We start from the raw sequence: 20270 nt of genomic DNA on the forward strand, positions 1-20270 counted from the left end.
AATCTAAAATTTTGCAAAAAAAAAAAAATAAATTAAAAAAAAAAATAAATTAAAAAAAAATAAAAAAATAAAAGAGGGGGGGGGGGGGATAGAGTATTATAGTATAATATTTTATAAAAAATATGATTGGAATTGACCTTGTTATTTAGGAAATAATTGGAACTTAGTTAACACAATATCAATTTATCATCATATATACTTCATGAGTTCATGGAAGTAAATTACTTTTACTTAGTTATGAACGGACGTACTCACTATTTCTTCTTGTCACATGATTCAGTTCCTTGACTTCCTTCTAGTTAATATTTTACATTGACAGTCAATGGAAGATGTAAATAGGCTTATAGTCAGGAGAATGGATATATGATGACGATGTTCTACTGATCACGAACGACATGAAGCTTTGGACATTAAAAATCATTGCTACAAAATTTATACATGAAATTGGCGACACATACACCCATTATCAATGAACCAACGGCTGATGCCATTGCTTATGGCCTTAACAGAAAGACTAATGACACAAAGAATGCATGTGTTGGTATTTTATTTTGATGGATGTACACTTTTGATGTCTCTTTAGTAGATATGAACCAATTTGATTTCTTTGTTCCTACCTTATTCCCCCTGAGTTCGTTTCTTGTCTTAAACATTTCAAGAATGCTTACTTCTTGCTTTTTCTTCAACTTCCCCCTCAACATGTAATCATCATTGTTCACGTTTTATTGAACCAGAAAAAGATGATGAATAAACTTAGAGCACATGGGAATTAAGAATAAGAAGTAGGAATAAAAGAAAAGGAAATAGGGTAGATAAGAATCTACGAATATGTGGAAGTTAGTGCAACACGTACACACAACTAAAGGTTGTAGAATAATGTTGCATTCAAAGATATATGATGTGGATGCTTGAATGTTGGCAAAAAGATAGGTTAGTTTCCTCTTGAAGTTAGATATGTGAGATACAAACAGTCTGGGAACTTACTTGTCTTGTTCTATCAAAGTTTCTTTCGTTGTTCTTTTGGCAACTTAGGAACTTCGTGTTTAATTTGACAGCACCCATAGTTCTATTATGAGACCTCTAATACTCTTAGGAAAGTGAGTATGTCTTTTACAACACAAGACCTAAGTGTGACACATTAACACTAAGCGCACATACTTCAATTTTAACATGCATTTATAAACTTGACATAACTTAAGGGAAAAATACTTTATACTCATGCTATGTATCATCACGTCTTGTTCCATTAAGCAATATACAAGAGCAAGTATGACAAATCGAGACAAAACCATAAGAGAATCAATTCACAAATTCACATATTGCATTCGTCATATAAATTTATCAATTGAACTCATATATATTGGCATAGTGTGAATAGGAACTCATACATTATTTTGCTTCAGAATATTTATTTACAGCTACAAATTAATTAGATTTATCTACTCTCAATTTGAGTAGATTCAGCCTTGTCGATTTCGCATACTACACCACCATTTAAAACAGTGGCAGCATCATTAAAGACGTCTACTACATCTTCGATACTCTTTTCATCTTGAATTCTTGTTAAACATTTCAGAACTTCTTCCATAGAAGGCCTTGTTTCACTGGTTGCTTGAAGACATTGGAAAATGAGATCAGCCACAGCAATTACTTCCTCGGTCACCTTAGAATTCTTCTTGACCCCGAGCTTAGGATCAATAAATTCGCTCCAAGCACGCTTTAGGATCTTGTTGATAGCCCAACTCGACAAATTAATTTCTTGTCGACTTCTGTTTCTGTCGACTGCAGGCTTCGCTGATATGAGTTCAGCCAAAACAACTCCAAAACTGTAAACATCGCTTTTATTTGTTAACTGGTAGCATTGCTGATACTCTGGATCAAGGTAACCTGGGCTTCCTTGTGGCATTGTTGATACATGGGACGCATCCAAGGGGAACAGACGCGACAGGCCAAAATCTGCTACCTTCACAGAGTAATTATTATCAAGCAGGATGTTCTTTGTTTTGACATCACGGTGTATAATATCAGAGGAATGAAGGTATACTAAAGCACTTGCGGTTTCTATTGCAATTCTTAGCCTAATAGGCCACGGAAGGGATCTTGCTTTTTCTTGCTGTCCGTGCAGATGGTCTGCAACTGTGCCATTTGGGACGTATTCATAAACAAGCATGAGCTCAGGGCTTCTACGAGTAGTACATCCATAGAGTTTGACAAGATGTTTGTGATCCAAGCGAGTAAGAATTTCAAGCTCGTTCATGAATTGGGCTACATGTTTGTTCTGCTTCTGATAAAACAGTTTAATTGCCACTTCTCGCCCATTTTGCAATACTCCTACTCATTCATAAATGTTAAAACATATATATCAGCTAGTAATCTGCTTCAACATTTAGATCTGAACACTTATCAAACATTTTACTGTCAAATTTGCGACATATCAATAATCAATTGATTAAGTTGTGCAATTATACCATCAATGTTATGTAATAGTATTGCTCTCTTTAGAAGATAATGAAAATGATAAATGCTAAATAAATTCATAATTCCTTACCATGGTATACAGTGCCAAATCCACCTTTGCCAAGTTCTTTAGAAGGCTCAAAGTTATTTGTGGCTTGAAGAAGCTCGTTATATGTAAACAGCTGAGCTCCAAAGTATGAACTTTGTTCTTCATCAGGTGCTATTGATAACTGAGAAGTTTTCCGGGAGGGAAAGAATGACGATGAATGGTAATGTTGTTTGCCTCGTACAAACACAAACAATGTAATCACGACAAGGAGAAAGCCAGAAGCTACTCCTATTCCTGCAAGAAGTACATATATATGTTTATGAAAATTTTTTATAAGGGTCAAATAATGACTTTCCCTTGTAAATGAAATTGTTACCTATTCCAACCTTAGCTTCTAGGCTCAAGCCTTTACCTGCAGTGTACAAGCATCCCAAGTTCAGAAAACAAAACAACTTACAAAACATTCATTATTTTGTAATTGACTAGCGCGGCCCAACTATTTGATATGAGAAAGAATGTATATGATCCATGATGGAAAAGAATCAAGATTCTTCTGAAACTAACCCAATTAGTAGCTAGGATAAAAGCAAAGAAGACAGCAATAAGTCATGATTTACTTCTATATGAAAATCAACTGAAATAGTGATTCCTTCCTTTCAGTACAGACCACCAGCTGTTTTTTTAAATTTTAGAATCATATATGATTATTACGAACAAATAAAAAAAAAAAAGGAAATTTAGTATGCTTGAAGGGGAGATATAAACCATACTTGGTGTTTGATCAGTCGATTGAGGACAGACCGTGGGATACAATCCACTACTGCAAAAGCAAGTTGACTGACTTAAAGTCATATTGTACACACAAGCTCCACCTGAAAGAGTACAATCTTGACATTGACCTTGATCAATAACCCATCTGACCTCAAAACCGGTCTTTAAAACATCACCAACTCCTGATGAATGATGAGAAATCAAATCTTTTAATGCATCTTTATCAGCAGGTACATATAGCTTCACACCACATATTTTTCCAAGCTGATGCTCCCAACTATCAGTGATCACAAAGAAAGAAAGGCGATTTGGGTACCTTTTCTCACAAGAAAAGGTAAAGGGTGCTCCCTCAAGAGGTTTTAACTTTGGACAATCATAATACAAAGAAACATTTCTAACACTGGAAGTGTAGTTAAAAAGGGCCAAATCCAAGGTAGTGTTGTGCAACTCTTTTAATCCAGGGCATTCACTACGCGAAAATTCTTCATGAACTATCCTCAAGGTACTAGTGTTATAATTGATGTCAATCACATTGTACACCCGAGACATGATGTTAATTTTAAAAGTATTACCATCACAAGAAAGGTTGAAATTCGGATGGCCACAATATTCAGGGCGTCCATTTCCCCAAAAAGGGTAAGCAATTTTAAGGTGTGATGTTCCACAAGTACTGCTTGAGTTAGACATGCACATTTCATATCTCGAGTCATGATAATCTCCTGAGTAGACATTATTGTACAAGGTTATGAAGATTACGAGGAACAATGATAGAGGAGATCGAAGAAGATATGGATGCATTTGGAAATTGATTTTTAGGTTGTAGCTAGTAGCCGGCACGCAAGGATGTGGTAGCTGGTAGGAGAGTAAAAAGTCAAATTATGGTATAAGAGAGTTGATGATGATGATGAATAGGATGTGCTAGCTAATCAGGATTCCAAAATGAAACCAATATATAATATTTATATTTATAATTAATATGATAAAATTCATTACAGTAAGCATATTGCAGCCAAGTCTAGAGTGGTTTCAAGTTCGAGAAATAAATAATGGCATATTATGACATAACCTGAGATGCAAATTATGTCAAAATCAGTAATTGGTTAATGGTCATCTTTTAAAATTTTTAAATACAAAAAATTACTAAAACATTGCTTGTATGACCAAAGAGCTAAATGTTGATTATTGTTGAAACCCCTGTTTGGATTATGACAAAGATCGTAGTTCAGAAAGAACTATGCAGAATGACCTGAAAGGGAGATGGAACTCATAAAAGCAAGTTGATTGACAGGAAGTCATGTCATATACACAACATACATACACCAGACCTGTAACAATCGTGGTACTGACCATGTTCAATCACCCATTTGACTTTAAAACCTGTTTTTGAAACATTACCAACTTTCGATGCACGATAAGAAACCAAGTCTGTATACAAGCTTCTAAATACAGTCAAATAAGCTTAATGCAACACACCTCTAATCTCCAAGATCATGCTCCCAACATATCTAATAAGGCAATTTGGATAACTTCTTTTTACAATGAAAGCTAAAAGCACGAAGATGTTTTAACTCTGGTCAGCCGTGATTAACCCTTCCTTAAAAGGTGATTTCTACATTACCATTGCTGAAGTGAAGAAATGACAGACGAGAAAGCTATTCATGTTCCTGTTTCTGAGTGAATTAGTTGTTTAAACATTTATAGCAGATAAAAAGAAGCATTCAGATCCTTGAATAAAGTTATTTCTAGTCATGTAGTTAAACTTCTGATTGAAACTCATCTTACAACTTTGTAGTCATAATTGTCTTAAGCATCAAACAAACTCTAGTTGAAGTTACAATTAGCTAGTATACCGTATATAATTCTATACAATCATATCTTTTGATTGGTACTAAACACTTTTTTCTTTCTCCTGCTTTGAATAAGTACCATAAATTTATTACTCCAGTGAAAATTTGTAACAAAGAATTGAAGATCAAACACTAGCATTAACTTTATACCGCGTAACCAAACTATCCTCCCTTGGTGGTGAAATGGGCGACATATCACCCTTCAACATTATAACATCATCATCAGGAATGTCTACAACTTCCGCCCTGTCCAATTCACTTTCTTTTCGATTTTGTATGTTTAGTAATACTTTCAGCACTTCATTCATTGACGGCCTCATTTCTTTCGTACCCTGCAAGCACTGAAATGCCAGTTCTGCTACAGCAGTTATTTCCTTCTTCGCTCGAGTATCAGACTGAAACCCAAGAGAAGGATCAACAAATTCATGCAAGGAATTTTGGATCTTAGCAACTGCCATATTAGACAAGTTAATCTCATTCCTCCTCCTTGTGATGTCAACAGCAGGTAAAGAAGATATAAGCTCAGCTAACATGACTCCGAAACTATAAACATCACTTTTCTCGGTCAGCTGGTAACACTGATGATATTCAGGGTCTACATAGCCAGGGGTCCCCTGAGGAGCTGTCGATACATGAGTAACATCCAAGGGGAAAAGCCGGGAGAGCCCAAAATCCGCTACCTTGACAGAGAAATTACCGTCAAGAAGGACGTTTTGAGTCTTGACATCACGGTGCACAATGTCAGAATCATGCAGGTATACCAATGCACTTGCTGTTTCAGTGGCGATGCTTAGCCTTCTTTCCCATGACAGTAGCCCCTTTACGCTTTGTTTCCCATGTAGATGATCTGCAACAGTACCATTTGGAACATACTCATACACAAGAAGCAGTTCCCTACTCTGACGAGAAGTGCAACCAAAGAGATTGACCAGGTTTTTGTGGCGAAGATTTGCAAGAATTTCAACCTCATTTAGGAACTGCTCAGCTCTTTTGCTATTGTTTTCGTACAGGCGTTTGATAGCCACTTCACGTCCATCCCGAAGCTTGCCTATCAGAATAGAAGGAAGTTTGTTAGACACTAAAGCAATAAAATGAAGTCATGTTCTCTTCACCTGATTTTTATCGAACAGAAATCTTCTAATTGATCAGAACAGATCGAAATCAATTACAAAAAGTAAAACAGATTTTTGCTTATTGAAATCAACTTTTTACTGATTAATCTGATAGAAAAAGTCATCATAAACTAAATATACCATACCATAGTACACCGTGCCAAATCCGCCCTCTCCAAGTTCCTTTAAGGGATTAAAGTACTCTGTGGCTTCTTCGAGTTCCCTGTAATTGAAAACATGGACTCCGAATACAGTGCTTCCGTTTAGTATATGTAAACTTGATGCAGCTGATGAACGACTATATGACTTATTGAGAGTCAGCAAATTAGCAGAGGAATTCTTCTTCTGATGTCGGCGATATAAAAATAAGCACACAGTGCTGCTCAGAAGTACAAATCCTAAAATTCCTGCAACTGTGAAACCGATTTTTTCTTTAAATCATAATCTAACAATCCGGTGTTGCAAAACTAAAATTGGTAGGCAATAGATTACCTAAGCCGATTGTAGACTTGTTAGACACTATCGAACTTGACTCTTTTGGACGTGACTCTTGTAGGCCAGAGTCCATCGGACCAGCACCTAAGGGCAATGGAAATATAGTGAGTTTATATGAGTAATTAATAATGTAATTATATAATCTAGAATAACTTTTCTCTTTGTCATATATTAATCGCTAACTAAATTTGAAGCCAGTAACTAGGAATGTAGACTATGAATTCCAGAGTGTCTAACAAACATGTACAATATTTGTACCTGCAGAACAGTCAGTTGCATGAATGATTATAGACATTCTTAGCACAATAGTCTACAGCTAGTCTGCTATGTAAACTTATGCAACATAGGTCAGCAAAAAATATATGCATCTCTACTCCTTGGCTAAACACTGGCATCCAACGAACAAAATCACCTCAACTATTGACATACAAAGACATCATCGTAAGATGAACCAATGAAATTCACCATTCTACATACAATCTTTCTCTTCATTCTAACACGAAATCTAAAACAGAGTATATATGAGGAAGATACCATCACGGCAAGTTTTGGGATGGGTTTTATCCTTGCAAAAACACACAGATTTATCATCAACCAAACCACATCGACCGCCACTAGTTTCACACACACTGCAATCATTTAGAGTCCAATTTAATGTAAATCCTTGACTCAAAATTTGCCTGTAGTTCATCTTCCAATAACTACTTGCACCATAACCATTACCCGAGTCCACATCCATATCCAAATCCACTGGTACTGCAACCGTGGACTCACATAAACCTAACGAATAGTTTTGCTGAATCAAATCCTCGAAATGAAAATCACCAAAAGACTTGTAAGTTGCATTTTTATTGTCTGCACCCGCTTTACAGCTTATAGGATAGTACACATAGTATGTTGTAGGAATATTTGAGCAGTTGTAGAACAGGAAAAAATCAGCAGAATTTGTGGTGAAACTAAATGGTGTATGTTCAAGGGTTAAATTATTTGAGGGAGTCGGGCAAGTAACAGAACCGTCATAAACAACATCATTTACCAGATAAAAAGTGTGGTTGCGATAATTAACATGGGTTATAACATAATCATTATCTGAAACTCTAAGGATCGGAGTTGTATTGTTTTTGCAGGATATGTTAAAGCTTGGATGCCCACAATATGATGGTTGTTTGATTGGAATCCAAAATGGATAACTTATACTTGAAAGGTTGCCACAACTTTGAGGGGCACATAGTGTATAACTTTGATCTGAGCACCGGGTTTTGATGATTAATGAGGCAAAAATGGTAATGAAAATGTAGGATGACATTGTGTTCAAGAGGTTTTAGGTTGCATTTGGGGTGATAAGAAGATAAAATACAGATGATTGAAAGAAATGAGAGGAAATTTTTTTTGAAAAAGTTTAAGTTTAAAAGAAGTGGTAAATTAATAGAATGTGTTGACAATTGACATACAAGAAATAGTCCATGGTCTATACTCCACTAATCACCAACACTTAAAAAGTGGATGTTGACATACAGGCTGCTGTAAGTCCTCTATAGTACCTTAACTGTTAGGTGCAATATTCTAATTATTCCATGGTTATGATAGAAAGTTATGATTAGAGTCCCACGATTGATTTTATATTCTATCAGGTTTATTGTGGTGTGTTTCTGAACAATTTTCATTAAAAATGCTAAAACTGAAATTATTTCCTTACATGCGTTGGAGTGAAAAATAATCTCTCACATACTATGAACTTAGAATCGATGAGATTTGTCGTGCGCATGAAACTTTATTGTTCTATAGATGCATCACTTTGACTTTTTACCTAGTTAAAATACTAGTTTTGACCATATATATCATTGACAAAATAATAGTGCAGTAACATTATAATACCAATAACAAGTAAAATGATGACAATTGTCTTTGTATAGTAAAAAACACTGGTTCAAGTTAGAATATAAAGCATGTAAAAAGTCAAAATAATGCATATATTAAAAACACGGATGTAGTATACAAAAGCAACATCAAAACGGCCTCCATGATATTAATATATTGAAAATATTAATCATTATTACCAACAATTAGTCTCAAGAGTCGGTCCATTGCTCCCCCAATAACATAAGTTAAGAATGGCATGATGTCAAGCATCAACACTAGTCCAAATCTAGTGCAGAATCAAACCAATAGTAGTTTTAGCTCAGTGCTTACACCATCATTTACTTATATTTTTAGCCAAATTGTCAAATTATACATAACCAAATTGTCAAAAAATACACAACCAAATTGTCAAAAACAAGAGATTACTTGAGAATCCATGCTTTTCAATTTGGTGTTGAAGAAGGTTTGTTTATATGAAGTGCTATGCAAGCATGTATAAGTGGTGGGGCAAGTGTTGCATATACAAAGAATGGAGCTGCTTATCTTTTATAATTATTGTAGATATTCAAAGACTTCCTGTCGTTGAACCGAAAGTGTGAATGGCGCAACGCTTTACGACTTGGCTGTTCAACATAGAATGTATGGCAAGTAATTTGTCTAATGGAAGGTTTCTATGGTTGCTACTACATACTTACATAATAAGTTACTTCACGATTCACTTATCCAATATAGATTGTGAGTCGTGCAAATTTAAACAAAGGGTATTCTAGACGTCGGATTTACTAGATAAATCATTCAAGGATATTTAAATGATACACAAAACAAATTAGATAAATTTTAGAAAAAAAAAAAATTATGTAAATAACTCAGAAATCACAAATTCTTATACTTTGTATGTGGTAGGCCATTATTAACTACTAATCGTAACAAGTTACCGGACCCGTTACAGTAAGTCACCTGCAATTTGACAATAGTCTATTAGTCCAAAAAAACCCTTGTAAAAAAAATCAAGGCCAACAAGGGCAGCAGCTATCCCATCACCGGCAACCAACCCCCTTCCTAGTCCTATCTCTGAAACCGCCCCACTTCCTAACCCCACCTCGAAAACCGCAATGTCCCTAGCTAACCCCTACCTCAAATTCAATTAAAACTTTTGTAAAAGTTTATTTAGCATTTAGTGACACTATATCATCATCTATAATTATCAATGATTTTTGTAAATAATACAGAGTAACATTATAAATTTAAAATTGAAAAAAAACAACATTATACGAGTAATTAACTAGGTTAATTCCCGTGTCATGCACGGTAATAATTAACTTTATAACAAAAATTATAAAGAATGATTTTAATTTAACAATAATTTACCAAAAAGAATATTTGTAACAAAATAATAGTCTTTAATCAAGGATATCATATCCTATCATATCATATATTATTTATAATATATTCTAATCAATTAAAATAATAATACTTCAAAATCTAATATAATTTTATTACTGTGTGTAAACCTACCCGTCAATCGGGTCGGATCACGAGTCATTTCGGACATGGTTATTATTTCAGGTTACGGGTCAAGAAATGTTTTCACCAATATTATTATTATTATTATTAGTCATTACATGCCTACTACATAGTTTAAATTGTCACAAAATTAAAACACATAATTTCCTAACTAAATTTGTATTAATGATATGTTTTAAAATTTGACATATAGATTAAATATTAATCTTAAAATTCAATAAACAACCCGGGCATCGCACGGGCACAAAACTAGTTGATGGTTAAAGTTGTGTCTCGACAAATGTGCAAATCCAACTACTCCCTCCGTCCCCTTTTGATAGTCCCTTATGGGCATTTTTCACGGGAATTAATAAACACAAATAAGAATAGTTAAAGTGTATTGAAAAAATAAATTGACATTGGGTATGAAAAAAAAAAGTGGAGAGAGAAAGTAATAAAAATAAATGGCAAAACAAAATTTACATGAAAAAGTTAAAGTTGCACAAATATTGTTGCAAATTGGAGGGAATTTTGGTAAAATTTAATATTAATAGTTGTTGGAAAAAGCAAATGGGGTGAACATTTTGGGACTAAAATTTGTCCATAAGGGACTATCAAAAGGGGACAGAGGGAGTATAACATATAAAAAATGAGGAGTATTATATAATAAAATAATTTTGTTTGGTTGTTCTTATAAACGTTATGCATAATTTTAAGATCTATACAAAGTATGCTACCAAAATATTTTTTTCTATTTTTAATTAAAATAAATTTTAAGTTAGCGGAAAAAATTTGATAATATTATAATAATCTTGGATAATGATATACGAAGTATTGCAATACCTTAATTTTAATCGATGTTACTATATTTGGAATTTAAAGATTCCTAGTATATAAAATATATATATTAAAAAACAATAATAAAAAAAATTATTTGAGTATGATTGGATTAAATGTGTTGTCAAAATAGAAATAAGTATTATTGTAGGTTAAAAATTGGAAGTCATTCAAATTTGGCAAAAAAATAAAGAAAGAAAAAAAAAAGGCGGGAAATTTTTTAATGACATCGTCACAAGTGTCACTTTAGGTTTGATTTTAGTATATGTTAATTGATTGATTGATTGATATTGTAAGAAACTATTTATAAAGCATTGAATGTTGTAAGTTGCTATCTGTTTCAGACTTAGGTCATGTTCACTTCACCTTAAAATTAATTTCACTTCAGTTAAAATAAGTTCAGTTTAGTAAAACTAATTTTAGTTGAGTAAAAATAAGGAAATTTTGTTTTTTTACCACCTCACAAAAACACGAAAATCTGTTTTACCACCTCCCAAAAAAAAAGTATTACTTTACCACCTCATAAAAAACACGAATATAGGTTTTACCACCACTTAACGGTTTCCATCCAAAAATTCCATTAAGTGTGGCCCACAGTAACACGTGTCAGCATTTTATTTGTTAAAAAAAAAAAGAAATAAAAAACAAAACAAAAAAACCTAAAACTACTCCAGCCACCACCACAACGCCACCCCCGTGCCACCGCCGCCGCCTTCCCCCCAACTCACCACAGCACTCCTCGAAATCACCACCCGCGTCGCACCACCATTCCCAACCCACCTGAACCCTCCCCGTCCCTTTCCCGCAACCGAAACACCCCCAAAAACCACCAAACCCAAAACCCTCCTTCCCTAATACGGTCACGATTTCAGCCACAAATGGCCGAAATCGGCTGGTTTTGGGGCTGAGTGGCCTTAACCGGCCAATTTCGGCCATTTGTGGCCGGAATCGTGGCTGTTTTGGGGGGATTCGTGGTCATTGAAGGTTGTGGGTCGGTGGTTTTTGGGTCGATTGCGGTTGCGGGAGAGGGAAGGGGGCGTTCAGGTGGGTTGGGAGAGGGAGGGGGTGGAGCTACGCCGCCGGTGGTAGGTTCGGGGGGGGGGGGGCAGTCGTGGGTTGGGTGGTGGCGCGGTGGTGGTGGCTGGGTAGTTTTAGGTTTTTTTTTATATTTTTAAAATTTTTTTCTTTTTATTTTTTATTTTTTTTCTTTTTTTGGCCAATAATAACACCCACGTGGCTTTATGGGCCCACTTAACGGATTCCTAAACGGAATCAGTTAAGTGGTGGTAAAACCTATTTTCGTGTTTTTTATGAGGTGGTAAAGTAATACTTTTTTTTGGGAGGTGGTAAAAGAGATTTTCATGTTTTTGTGAGGTGGTAAAAAACAAAATTGCAATTTCACTTTAGTAAAATTAATTTCAGTTCAGTAAAAATAATTCCAATTCAGTAAAATTAATTTCAGTTCAGTAAAATTCAGTAATTTTAAAGATGAAATATAATACAAATTCAGTAAAAATAATTTCAGTTTAGTAAAAATAATTTGAATTCAGCAAAATAATTTCATTTCAGTAAAAATAATTTCAGTGCAACAAAAATAAGGTGAAGCGGACGGGGCTTTAATAATAACATGGAAGGGAAATTAAGGGTTATGAGGGGGCTGTTGGGAAACTTGGCAAGAATTGGGTGGAAATGACATAGTTCATTAAATGCCTCTTATTCAATGTAAGAACCAACATAGGGTAGTTTATTAAAACATTTATTGTTAATAATTAGTTTCTTATAATAATTTTTAGGAAAATGTTATACATAGCCCTATATAAGCATTAAATTTACACTTGAAAATCGTAAAAAGTTAAGAAATCATAAAAAATATAAACACTAATTACACTGATTTACACGTGTTTTTGTCATGTATTTCTAATTTTATACAATTTCCAAGAGTGTATTTAATGCTTATATATAGCCCTTAGGGCTACATATAACATTACCCTAATTTTTAAACGTAGTTTTCACAACATCTACTGAATGTATAATGTAGATTTTCAACAAAAAAAATCCCAATTATCAATTATATTACTCCCTCCGTCCCTTATTGCCAATTTTAAGTCCCTAAACAATAGTTTCATTTGCTTTTTTTAAGTACTATTAATATCAATTTTTTTATCAAAATTCCCTCTAATTAGTAAAAATATTTGTGCAAATTTAACTTTTCCATGTAAATTTTGATTTTTCATGTACTTTTATTACTTGCCCTCTCTATTATTTTGCATACCAAATGTAAATTTATCTTTCAAGTGTTCTTTTATTACTTTTTATTTATGTTTATTAATTCCCGTGAAAATTGTCCATAAGAGACTATCATTAAGGGACAGAGGGACGGAGTATATAAACTAATAGTAATTTAAAAAATAAAATTCTCCATCCGTCCCTAAATTACATTACATTCCTTATTCTAAATTTACACGAGAATTAAGGAACTTTGATCAAACTTAAAACCCATGATTAGAAAGTATGATTACAAGACATTTATTGTTGTCTTTGAATAAAACAAAACAAAATTATGTTAAATGCCTACACATATCATCAATTCTTTTGAAAAGAAAAATTAAAGGATCAATCACATTAGTTTATGAAAAATAAAATGACCAATCAAACTCATTTATTGTGGTGTACATGGATTGTAATTATTCACATGGACCAATTAAATTATGGTTTCCATGCAACCAATAATTGCCAAACGAAAAGTAATTAAAGTAATGCCACATCACACTAATTTAGCGATAATTTGGGGACATTTTGGGGAATAAATTTAGATAATAAAAATAATTTGGTAAAACTTCATATACTAAAAAAGAAAGTAGAAATCTAATTTTGAAACCCCAAAAAGGAAAGTAGGAATGTAATTTAGGTATGGAGGGAATACTTTGTATATATAGGATTCGGTTTGTATTGAGATAGGAATGTATATTGTGATATGATGTTATGTTAATAATATCATATGAGATATTATGAGAATAATATTATATGAGATATTATTGTGAAAAGATGTATATGATATATTGTGATAAATTTAGGAGAATTAAGATATTTATTAGGGATATTAGGGTTTGTTATTCATATGTCTCTATATTATAATGTGGCCCAAGAAAATGAATAAGAAAATACAATAGAGAAATACATTAAAATATAGTACAGAGAAATATTTTTCCCTAATATTTAACCTGGTGTCAAGAGCCTAGGGAGATTTTAACATGGCATCAAGAGCATAGAGAAATCCTGGGATGAAAAAGTTCGTGTGGGATAATAAGAGAACCTTAAATACGAGAGTTCATGTGGAGGAGAGAAAGGAAAAAAAAACTGAGAGTTCGTGTGAAGGAGAGGATGTAAAATAAGAGAGTTTGTATAGTATGAGATGATGAGATAAGCCTTAAACACGAGAGATCGTGTGAGAGGAGAAGGAAAAATAAATATTACCTCGCTCCGATTTTTTTAGTTGCAACTTTGGGATATTATTTGAGAGATATAAAATATTCCAAAGTTGTAACTAAAGAAAATCTGGAGGTAGTATAACGAGTTCGAAAAAAATGGCATTCTTGTTGTATTATTATTAATACACTTGATTTTAGGTCCGGGCGATGCCCCGGATTATTATATGAAACTTACTGGACATTAATATACATTGTAATTTATGATTTAATTTTCTTTGAATATAATATGTGTTTTTTTTAAAGTAATTAAACAAAGTGGTTTATAGTTACATATATATTTCTTTTTCATATTTATAACATGTTTGATAATTAACTTATATTTTTTTTTTTGGTGAAGCCGAGGGGCAAGGCCCAAAAAGGAAGAACAAATAAATAAAAAACAGAAAAACAAACCAAAAAGAACAGCAAAAATAAAAAACTACTACTAGCCTATAGCTCCATTAGAACAACTAAGGAGCTTTATTTGGAACCATCCTAGGCCTAGTCATACCCCTAAGGTCCTCCAATAAAATAGCATGAAGATCCTTCGGGATCGCCTCGAACATCACCAACTTTTGATTAGTCGTCACTCCATAATTAGCCAACCAATCTGCCACATGGTTAGCCTCTCTAAAGCAATGACTGATCGTAACTTCCCAACCGCTACGAGAGATCAAAAGTTTGCATTTACGAATCAAGTGAATGAAAGGAGAGGTGGATGGGATAGGCTCCACCAGCATTCGGACAATGGCCATATAATTAACTTATATGGCTAAATAGTCAATTTTTTTGTAAGTGGTTTGGGGTTCAAATCCTCTTATCTGCAGGTTGAGATGTTGGGTAGGTGACGTGGCGCCATCAAGTGTTTGTGAACTGACGTGACATCATAAATTGTTAGTAAAGTGACGTGGCGCATGGACATTTTTATAAACGTCTTTTAATATATTAGTATAGATAGATTTGATGGGTTCAGAAAGAATGACCTTCTCATCAAGAAAGAGAATATAATAAATTTCAAACACGTGATTTGGTGTAAGAGGAGTGATCAATTGTGCACATTATTCATTAATTGTGTTAAATGCAAAATTATTGTGAGAGTTTACAATTTAATTTTTTTTTTTTTTATAATAAGAAATCGAATTTTTTGTGACTATGTTGATCATGGTGAAGTTTGATGATTTTAATGAAGTGGAAGAACGAGACATGATTAGTATTTATGTTAAAAAAAAAAAAAAGTTCAAAAAAAATTTTGTGATTTTTGGTGGATCGCTTGATGATTACAAATTGAGTTTGATGACAACAAGATGCTGATTTTATATTATTGTCCTTGTTGGACATTCGAGATCTATACCTCCTGACTTAAAAAATGGTATTGAGACAGAATTGTATATTGTGATATGATATTAATCATATGAGATATTATTGGGAACTCCATAATAGATTTAGGAGTATTAAGATGATATTTAGGAATATTAGGATTTATCATTCTTATGTCTACATATATTGTAATGTGGCTGAAGAAAATGAATGTGACAATACAATAGAGAAATAAAATGAGAAAATATAGTACAGAGAAATATTTTTCCCCAATATTTAACAGTTTGTCATCTTTATTAACACGCTGCTTTATTAATGATTTAGGATATTTGTTCCTTCTAATTCATATGGAAACTTCCATGTAACGTCTTAAATCATGCTTGATCAATTAGTTAATCATGTTGTAATCAAGGTCAGGAATTTGATGATGCATTCATTAGCTACATAATTAGAGTAGTCAACAACAACAAAAAAAAATAGGCAACTTGAAGGTGTTTAATTAAATATTATAATTTTTTTGTTAACATTGGATTAATATCATAAGAGTGAAATGTACGTCGGTGCACTACTCCTGAATTTACCATTCCATCATCACTCTTGCTGAACAATCAATATCATATCAAAAACTCCATCTAATTTGTCTAAAATTATATTGAATTATACAAAGCATAATTTATTAGAATAATAATAATAAAAAATAAAAAATAAAAAAAAATCGTATCTCTTGGCATGTGGTCGATCACCAACTTTGATGAATTGACTAGTATAATGGTAGGTGTGTGAAAACTATGAACTACTGAACTAATACATACATTCATATAATAATGAGAACTAACTTGTATTATTTTTATAATATATAATAACAAATATATATATAATCACATTGACTAAGTTGAACTGATTGGAGCTGAACTGAACTGAAGTGATTGGAGATGAACTGAACTGATTAGAGCTGAAATGAACTGAACAGAAATGAGCTGAAATGAATTTTTAATGAGAGAGGGAAATTAGGAGCTGAACTGAACTAAATTGATTGGAGCTATACTGAATTGAATGGAACTGAAATTAAGTAAATGTGAGCAGGCCCGTAGTAGCTCATTGTACAAAAAATTAAATAAATAAATTTGGAGTAATTCTTATTATAATAATGAAAATCCTATCTCCGCAAAAATTTAGAAGAAGTAATGTATATTGTGTGCGGCTGGCTACACCATGTGACCACTTGTAAAAAAACAAAGTAACCCCTATAAAACTAACCTGGTAATTCCTATAATACTGACCAAGTAACCCCTAAATAACCCCTATAATATTGACGAAGTACCCCTGTAAAATTGAATGATTAATATAATCCATATACTGACGATTAATATTGACGAAGTACCCCCTGTAGAAGCAATATGACTATTCTAGACCCATTCCGTTAAATTTATTTCTATTATGTTATGTCTTACAATTTTTTGTTTGAATGTAGTGAGTTGTTTCATGGTAGCTAAGATTGATTAGTGATAACTGACTTTTGTGACTTTTTTTTTTTTTTTTTTTTTTTTTTAAGAAAGCCACATGGGTGGGTGATGAGAATTCTTCTCAGATCTCTTGAAATCGGGTGGGAGCTCTAACCATTTGACCTATTCCTTACTCTCTAAGTTTAATATTATATATGTACTTATAATATTGGTGAACTACTACTGTGAAACAGGTTCTTAAATGAATGATCATGCAAGGTAAACAACCAAGATGATTAAGTTAAAGATCAAATCTCGTGGCTACAACAAATTGTTGGATCCTCTATCTTACAAATATGCAAAATTTAGTGATATGTGCGGATGACTTGCCACATTGCAAGATTTTCTCTAGGATGGTAGATTTTATAAATGATACATATATTTGACTTAATTTCTTATACTTCCTCTAATCCAGAAATTTTGTACCAATTTACATGATCCTCTTCAACCACACATTGTAATTTATACATAGAGAGAAATTGTTATTTAGGGTCTTGTTAGATTTGTGTCGGCATTTACTGTCATAATATACTGTTAGTTATAGGGACATTTTCAATTGTTGATTCTATGCTTTACCCCTAATAACAAAGGTAAATTTTGGATTATATGGAAAACCTCTACCAATGAAGATGGGTATCTCAATTCTTATTTAAAATTTTCATGATGTAATTTAAGCTATTAATCATAAAATATACTTCCTTTTTTTCCTGAATGGTACTTATTATTAATTTTTAAAATTTTCTGTGATTAGTTTGGTTATGTTGTCAACTATTAGAGCTCTTAACAACTAGCTAGAACAATGAATAAATAAACTACTTGGCATATAACACAAAAAGCAATAATATGGATGATGCTTACCTGATGGAGCATATGCCTCAATTTTATGAGTTCTATTGCAACTTGGACCATTGGCACCTTCCTTACAGAAACAAACAGGCTGCTTTAATGTTCGATTGTATCCACATCTTCCCTTGTCCTTTGTACATTCGTTACATAATCCATCATCAATTAACCATTTTACTTCAAATCCTTTTTGCAATAGCTGATCAATATTCGATGCACCATTTGCAATCTTTACTGCTTCAGTCTTCAGAACCGGAATAAATATCTCAAAACTACAGTTACTCCTGAGTTCTTTCTCTGATTGTGAGCTGGCGACTGCTAGATAGCCAATGTCGCTCTCAGATGATGCCAAATATGAATTCTTAATTGAGCAATGAAAGCCATAGGGCGGATCTGGATTTGACTTAGGAGGCATGCAACCATAGAAGAGGGTGGCATTCTGAGAATTCTGAGTGAGGCTGAAGAGTTTCGAGTCTAAGGTAGTGTTGGTCAACAAGTTTTTGTTATCAGGACAGGGGCCTCTTAACAGCGGTGGCTTTGCAAGGGTGAACACCTTATCAACATAGTTGATGTCGAGGATTTTGTAAGCCTGATTATCAATATTGATTGTTAAATTATTGTTGTCACAGTCTAGCTTGAAGGTCGGATGACCGCAGTAATCTGGCAGTTTCCCATCCCAGAAAGGATATTTCAGTTGGAACCCACATGATGATTTGCTAGGAGGGCAACTGTCGTATCGTTCATCGGCTGATGCCGATGATATCAGGAAGATGACGACGAAGAAGAAGATGACAGAAAGTGCAAAGTTCTGATACATTTAACAATAATTCTGCAAGACTGCAGAGGAGATGTTTTGTGGTTCAGGTAATGAAGTTGAAGGGGAAGAATTGTTTAGATCAAAATATATGACCAATTCTAGTACTTAATATTGGTAATCATGATGTTATGATGATTATTGTATTGTTTTTAATTCTCCTACTTGTACTGCCTGCAATATATTAAACAATAATCTAGTCATGTAGTAGTAATTTAAAATTACACTGCTAACTTAGCTTGATATGATACTTGGAATAATAGTCAATAAGTCTATGTTTGATAAATTTAATAATTGATCAATACATGAAATTAAATATATAAAATGAAGAAGAAATAACAAATAGGAGGAAAATAAATAATGTTCAAGGAGTAGACTTTGGTGATATCACAATCAGGATGAATGCTATGCATGTACTCTAGCTGTATGAGATCAGATTCCTATGAATATGACAGCAATTATGTCTCTTCTTTAAGAATTGTACAACCTTTTGTTTTCATGAAAAAAATGATATTGTAAAATAAATAAAGATAAAATTCGTCGGGAAGCATTGGACCAAGACAACCTTGTTCTAAATTCTTATGGACTTTTGTTTTAAAATTTCAGTTCAATTTAGTTAAGCGAGGAATTCTTGGTCTCAAGTAGGTAGAGACCAAGGTGGTCTCTAGTAAGGTCATTCTCGTAATTTAAAAAAAAATACCTTATCTGTATGTACCAACAATATATATAGACAATACCATCCTGAGTAGTATCAAAATACCATCCTATAACTCGTTGGTATCATCATAATACTGCGGTCGGTATCATAAAATAACAAGTATTGTTGATGGTATAAGTAGCTTTATAGTTGGTGTCCCAATTAAGATTTTGTTGGTATCTAGCAGCGTTCGATTGGTATTAGAGCCATACGGTTAAAAACTAAATTAAGGCATTAATAATTAAGTAAAACTGGAGAACACTAGGCCCTCTACTGAGTGTAAGAAACCTGATTTTAAGCATTATTATCATATTCCTGAAAATACTAATAATTTTGGCCCAGTCCTTAATTATATAGTAGATCAAATTGGCGAATTAAGATCGGAAGTTGATAACATACATGCTCGTTGTATTAATATCGAAAATAAGATATCAATAACCACAACAGATATTAATAATAAAGTAATCGATCTAAACGAGCAGATTAAACAAGTTCAACTTGCTTTAACAAACGAAGTTAGGCATCAATTTGGAAAAGAAGCATCACCTAATAAAGATAAAATCGTCCCATATAAATATAAATATCCTTTTCAAAACCTAGATAAAAATAAAACGTTTACTGTAACACTCCCTAAAAGACCTACTAGTAACCAAGAAAAGAATAAATGAGCCCTCATCTTCAGGAGAAAACAATAAATGA

General features: G+C 33.1%; 2 protein-coding genes across 2 annotated transcripts; both read right to left on the reverse strand.

Annotated features, from left to right (window-relative positions):
- Positions 1–1435: 1435 nt before the first annotated feature.
- On the reverse strand, positions 1436–4150 carry LOC145573498 (LEAF RUST 10 DISEASE-RESISTANCE LOCUS RECEPTOR-LIKE PROTEIN KINASE-like 1.3). Its single transcript, XM_081631793.1, has 4 exons — positions 3277–4150; positions 2883–2918; positions 2549–2800; positions 1436–2331 (listed from the first exon to the last, which is right to left on the reverse strand). The coding sequence occupies exons 1-4, from the start codon at positions 4073–4075 to the stop codon at positions 1436–1438; spliced, it is 1983 nt and encodes a 660-aa protein (XP_081487919.1). The 5' UTR covers positions 4076–4150.
- An 850-nt stretch (positions 4151–5000) lies between these two features.
- On the reverse strand, positions 5001–19217 carry LOC145586155 (LEAF RUST 10 DISEASE-RESISTANCE LOCUS RECEPTOR-LIKE PROTEIN KINASE-like 1.2). The gene is made up of 4 exons (XM_081642904.1): positions 18076–19217; positions 6729–6815; positions 6383–6649; positions 5001–6172 (listed from the first exon to the last, which is right to left on the reverse strand). Exons 1-4 carry the CDS (start codon positions 18875–18877, stop codon positions 5250–5252), a joined length of 2079 nt encoding a protein of 692 aa, XP_081499030.1. The 5' UTR covers positions 18878–19217; the 3' UTR covers positions 5001–5249.
- Positions 19218–20270: the final 1053 nt, after the last annotated feature.

The sequence above is a fragment of the Chenopodium album genome, chromosome 2 (assembly GCF_948465745.1).
Source record: "Chenopodium album chromosome 2, dcCheAlbu1.1, whole genome shotgun sequence".
Lineage (NCBI taxonomy): Eukaryota > Viridiplantae > Streptophyta > Magnoliopsida > Caryophyllales > Amaranthaceae > Chenopodium > Chenopodium album.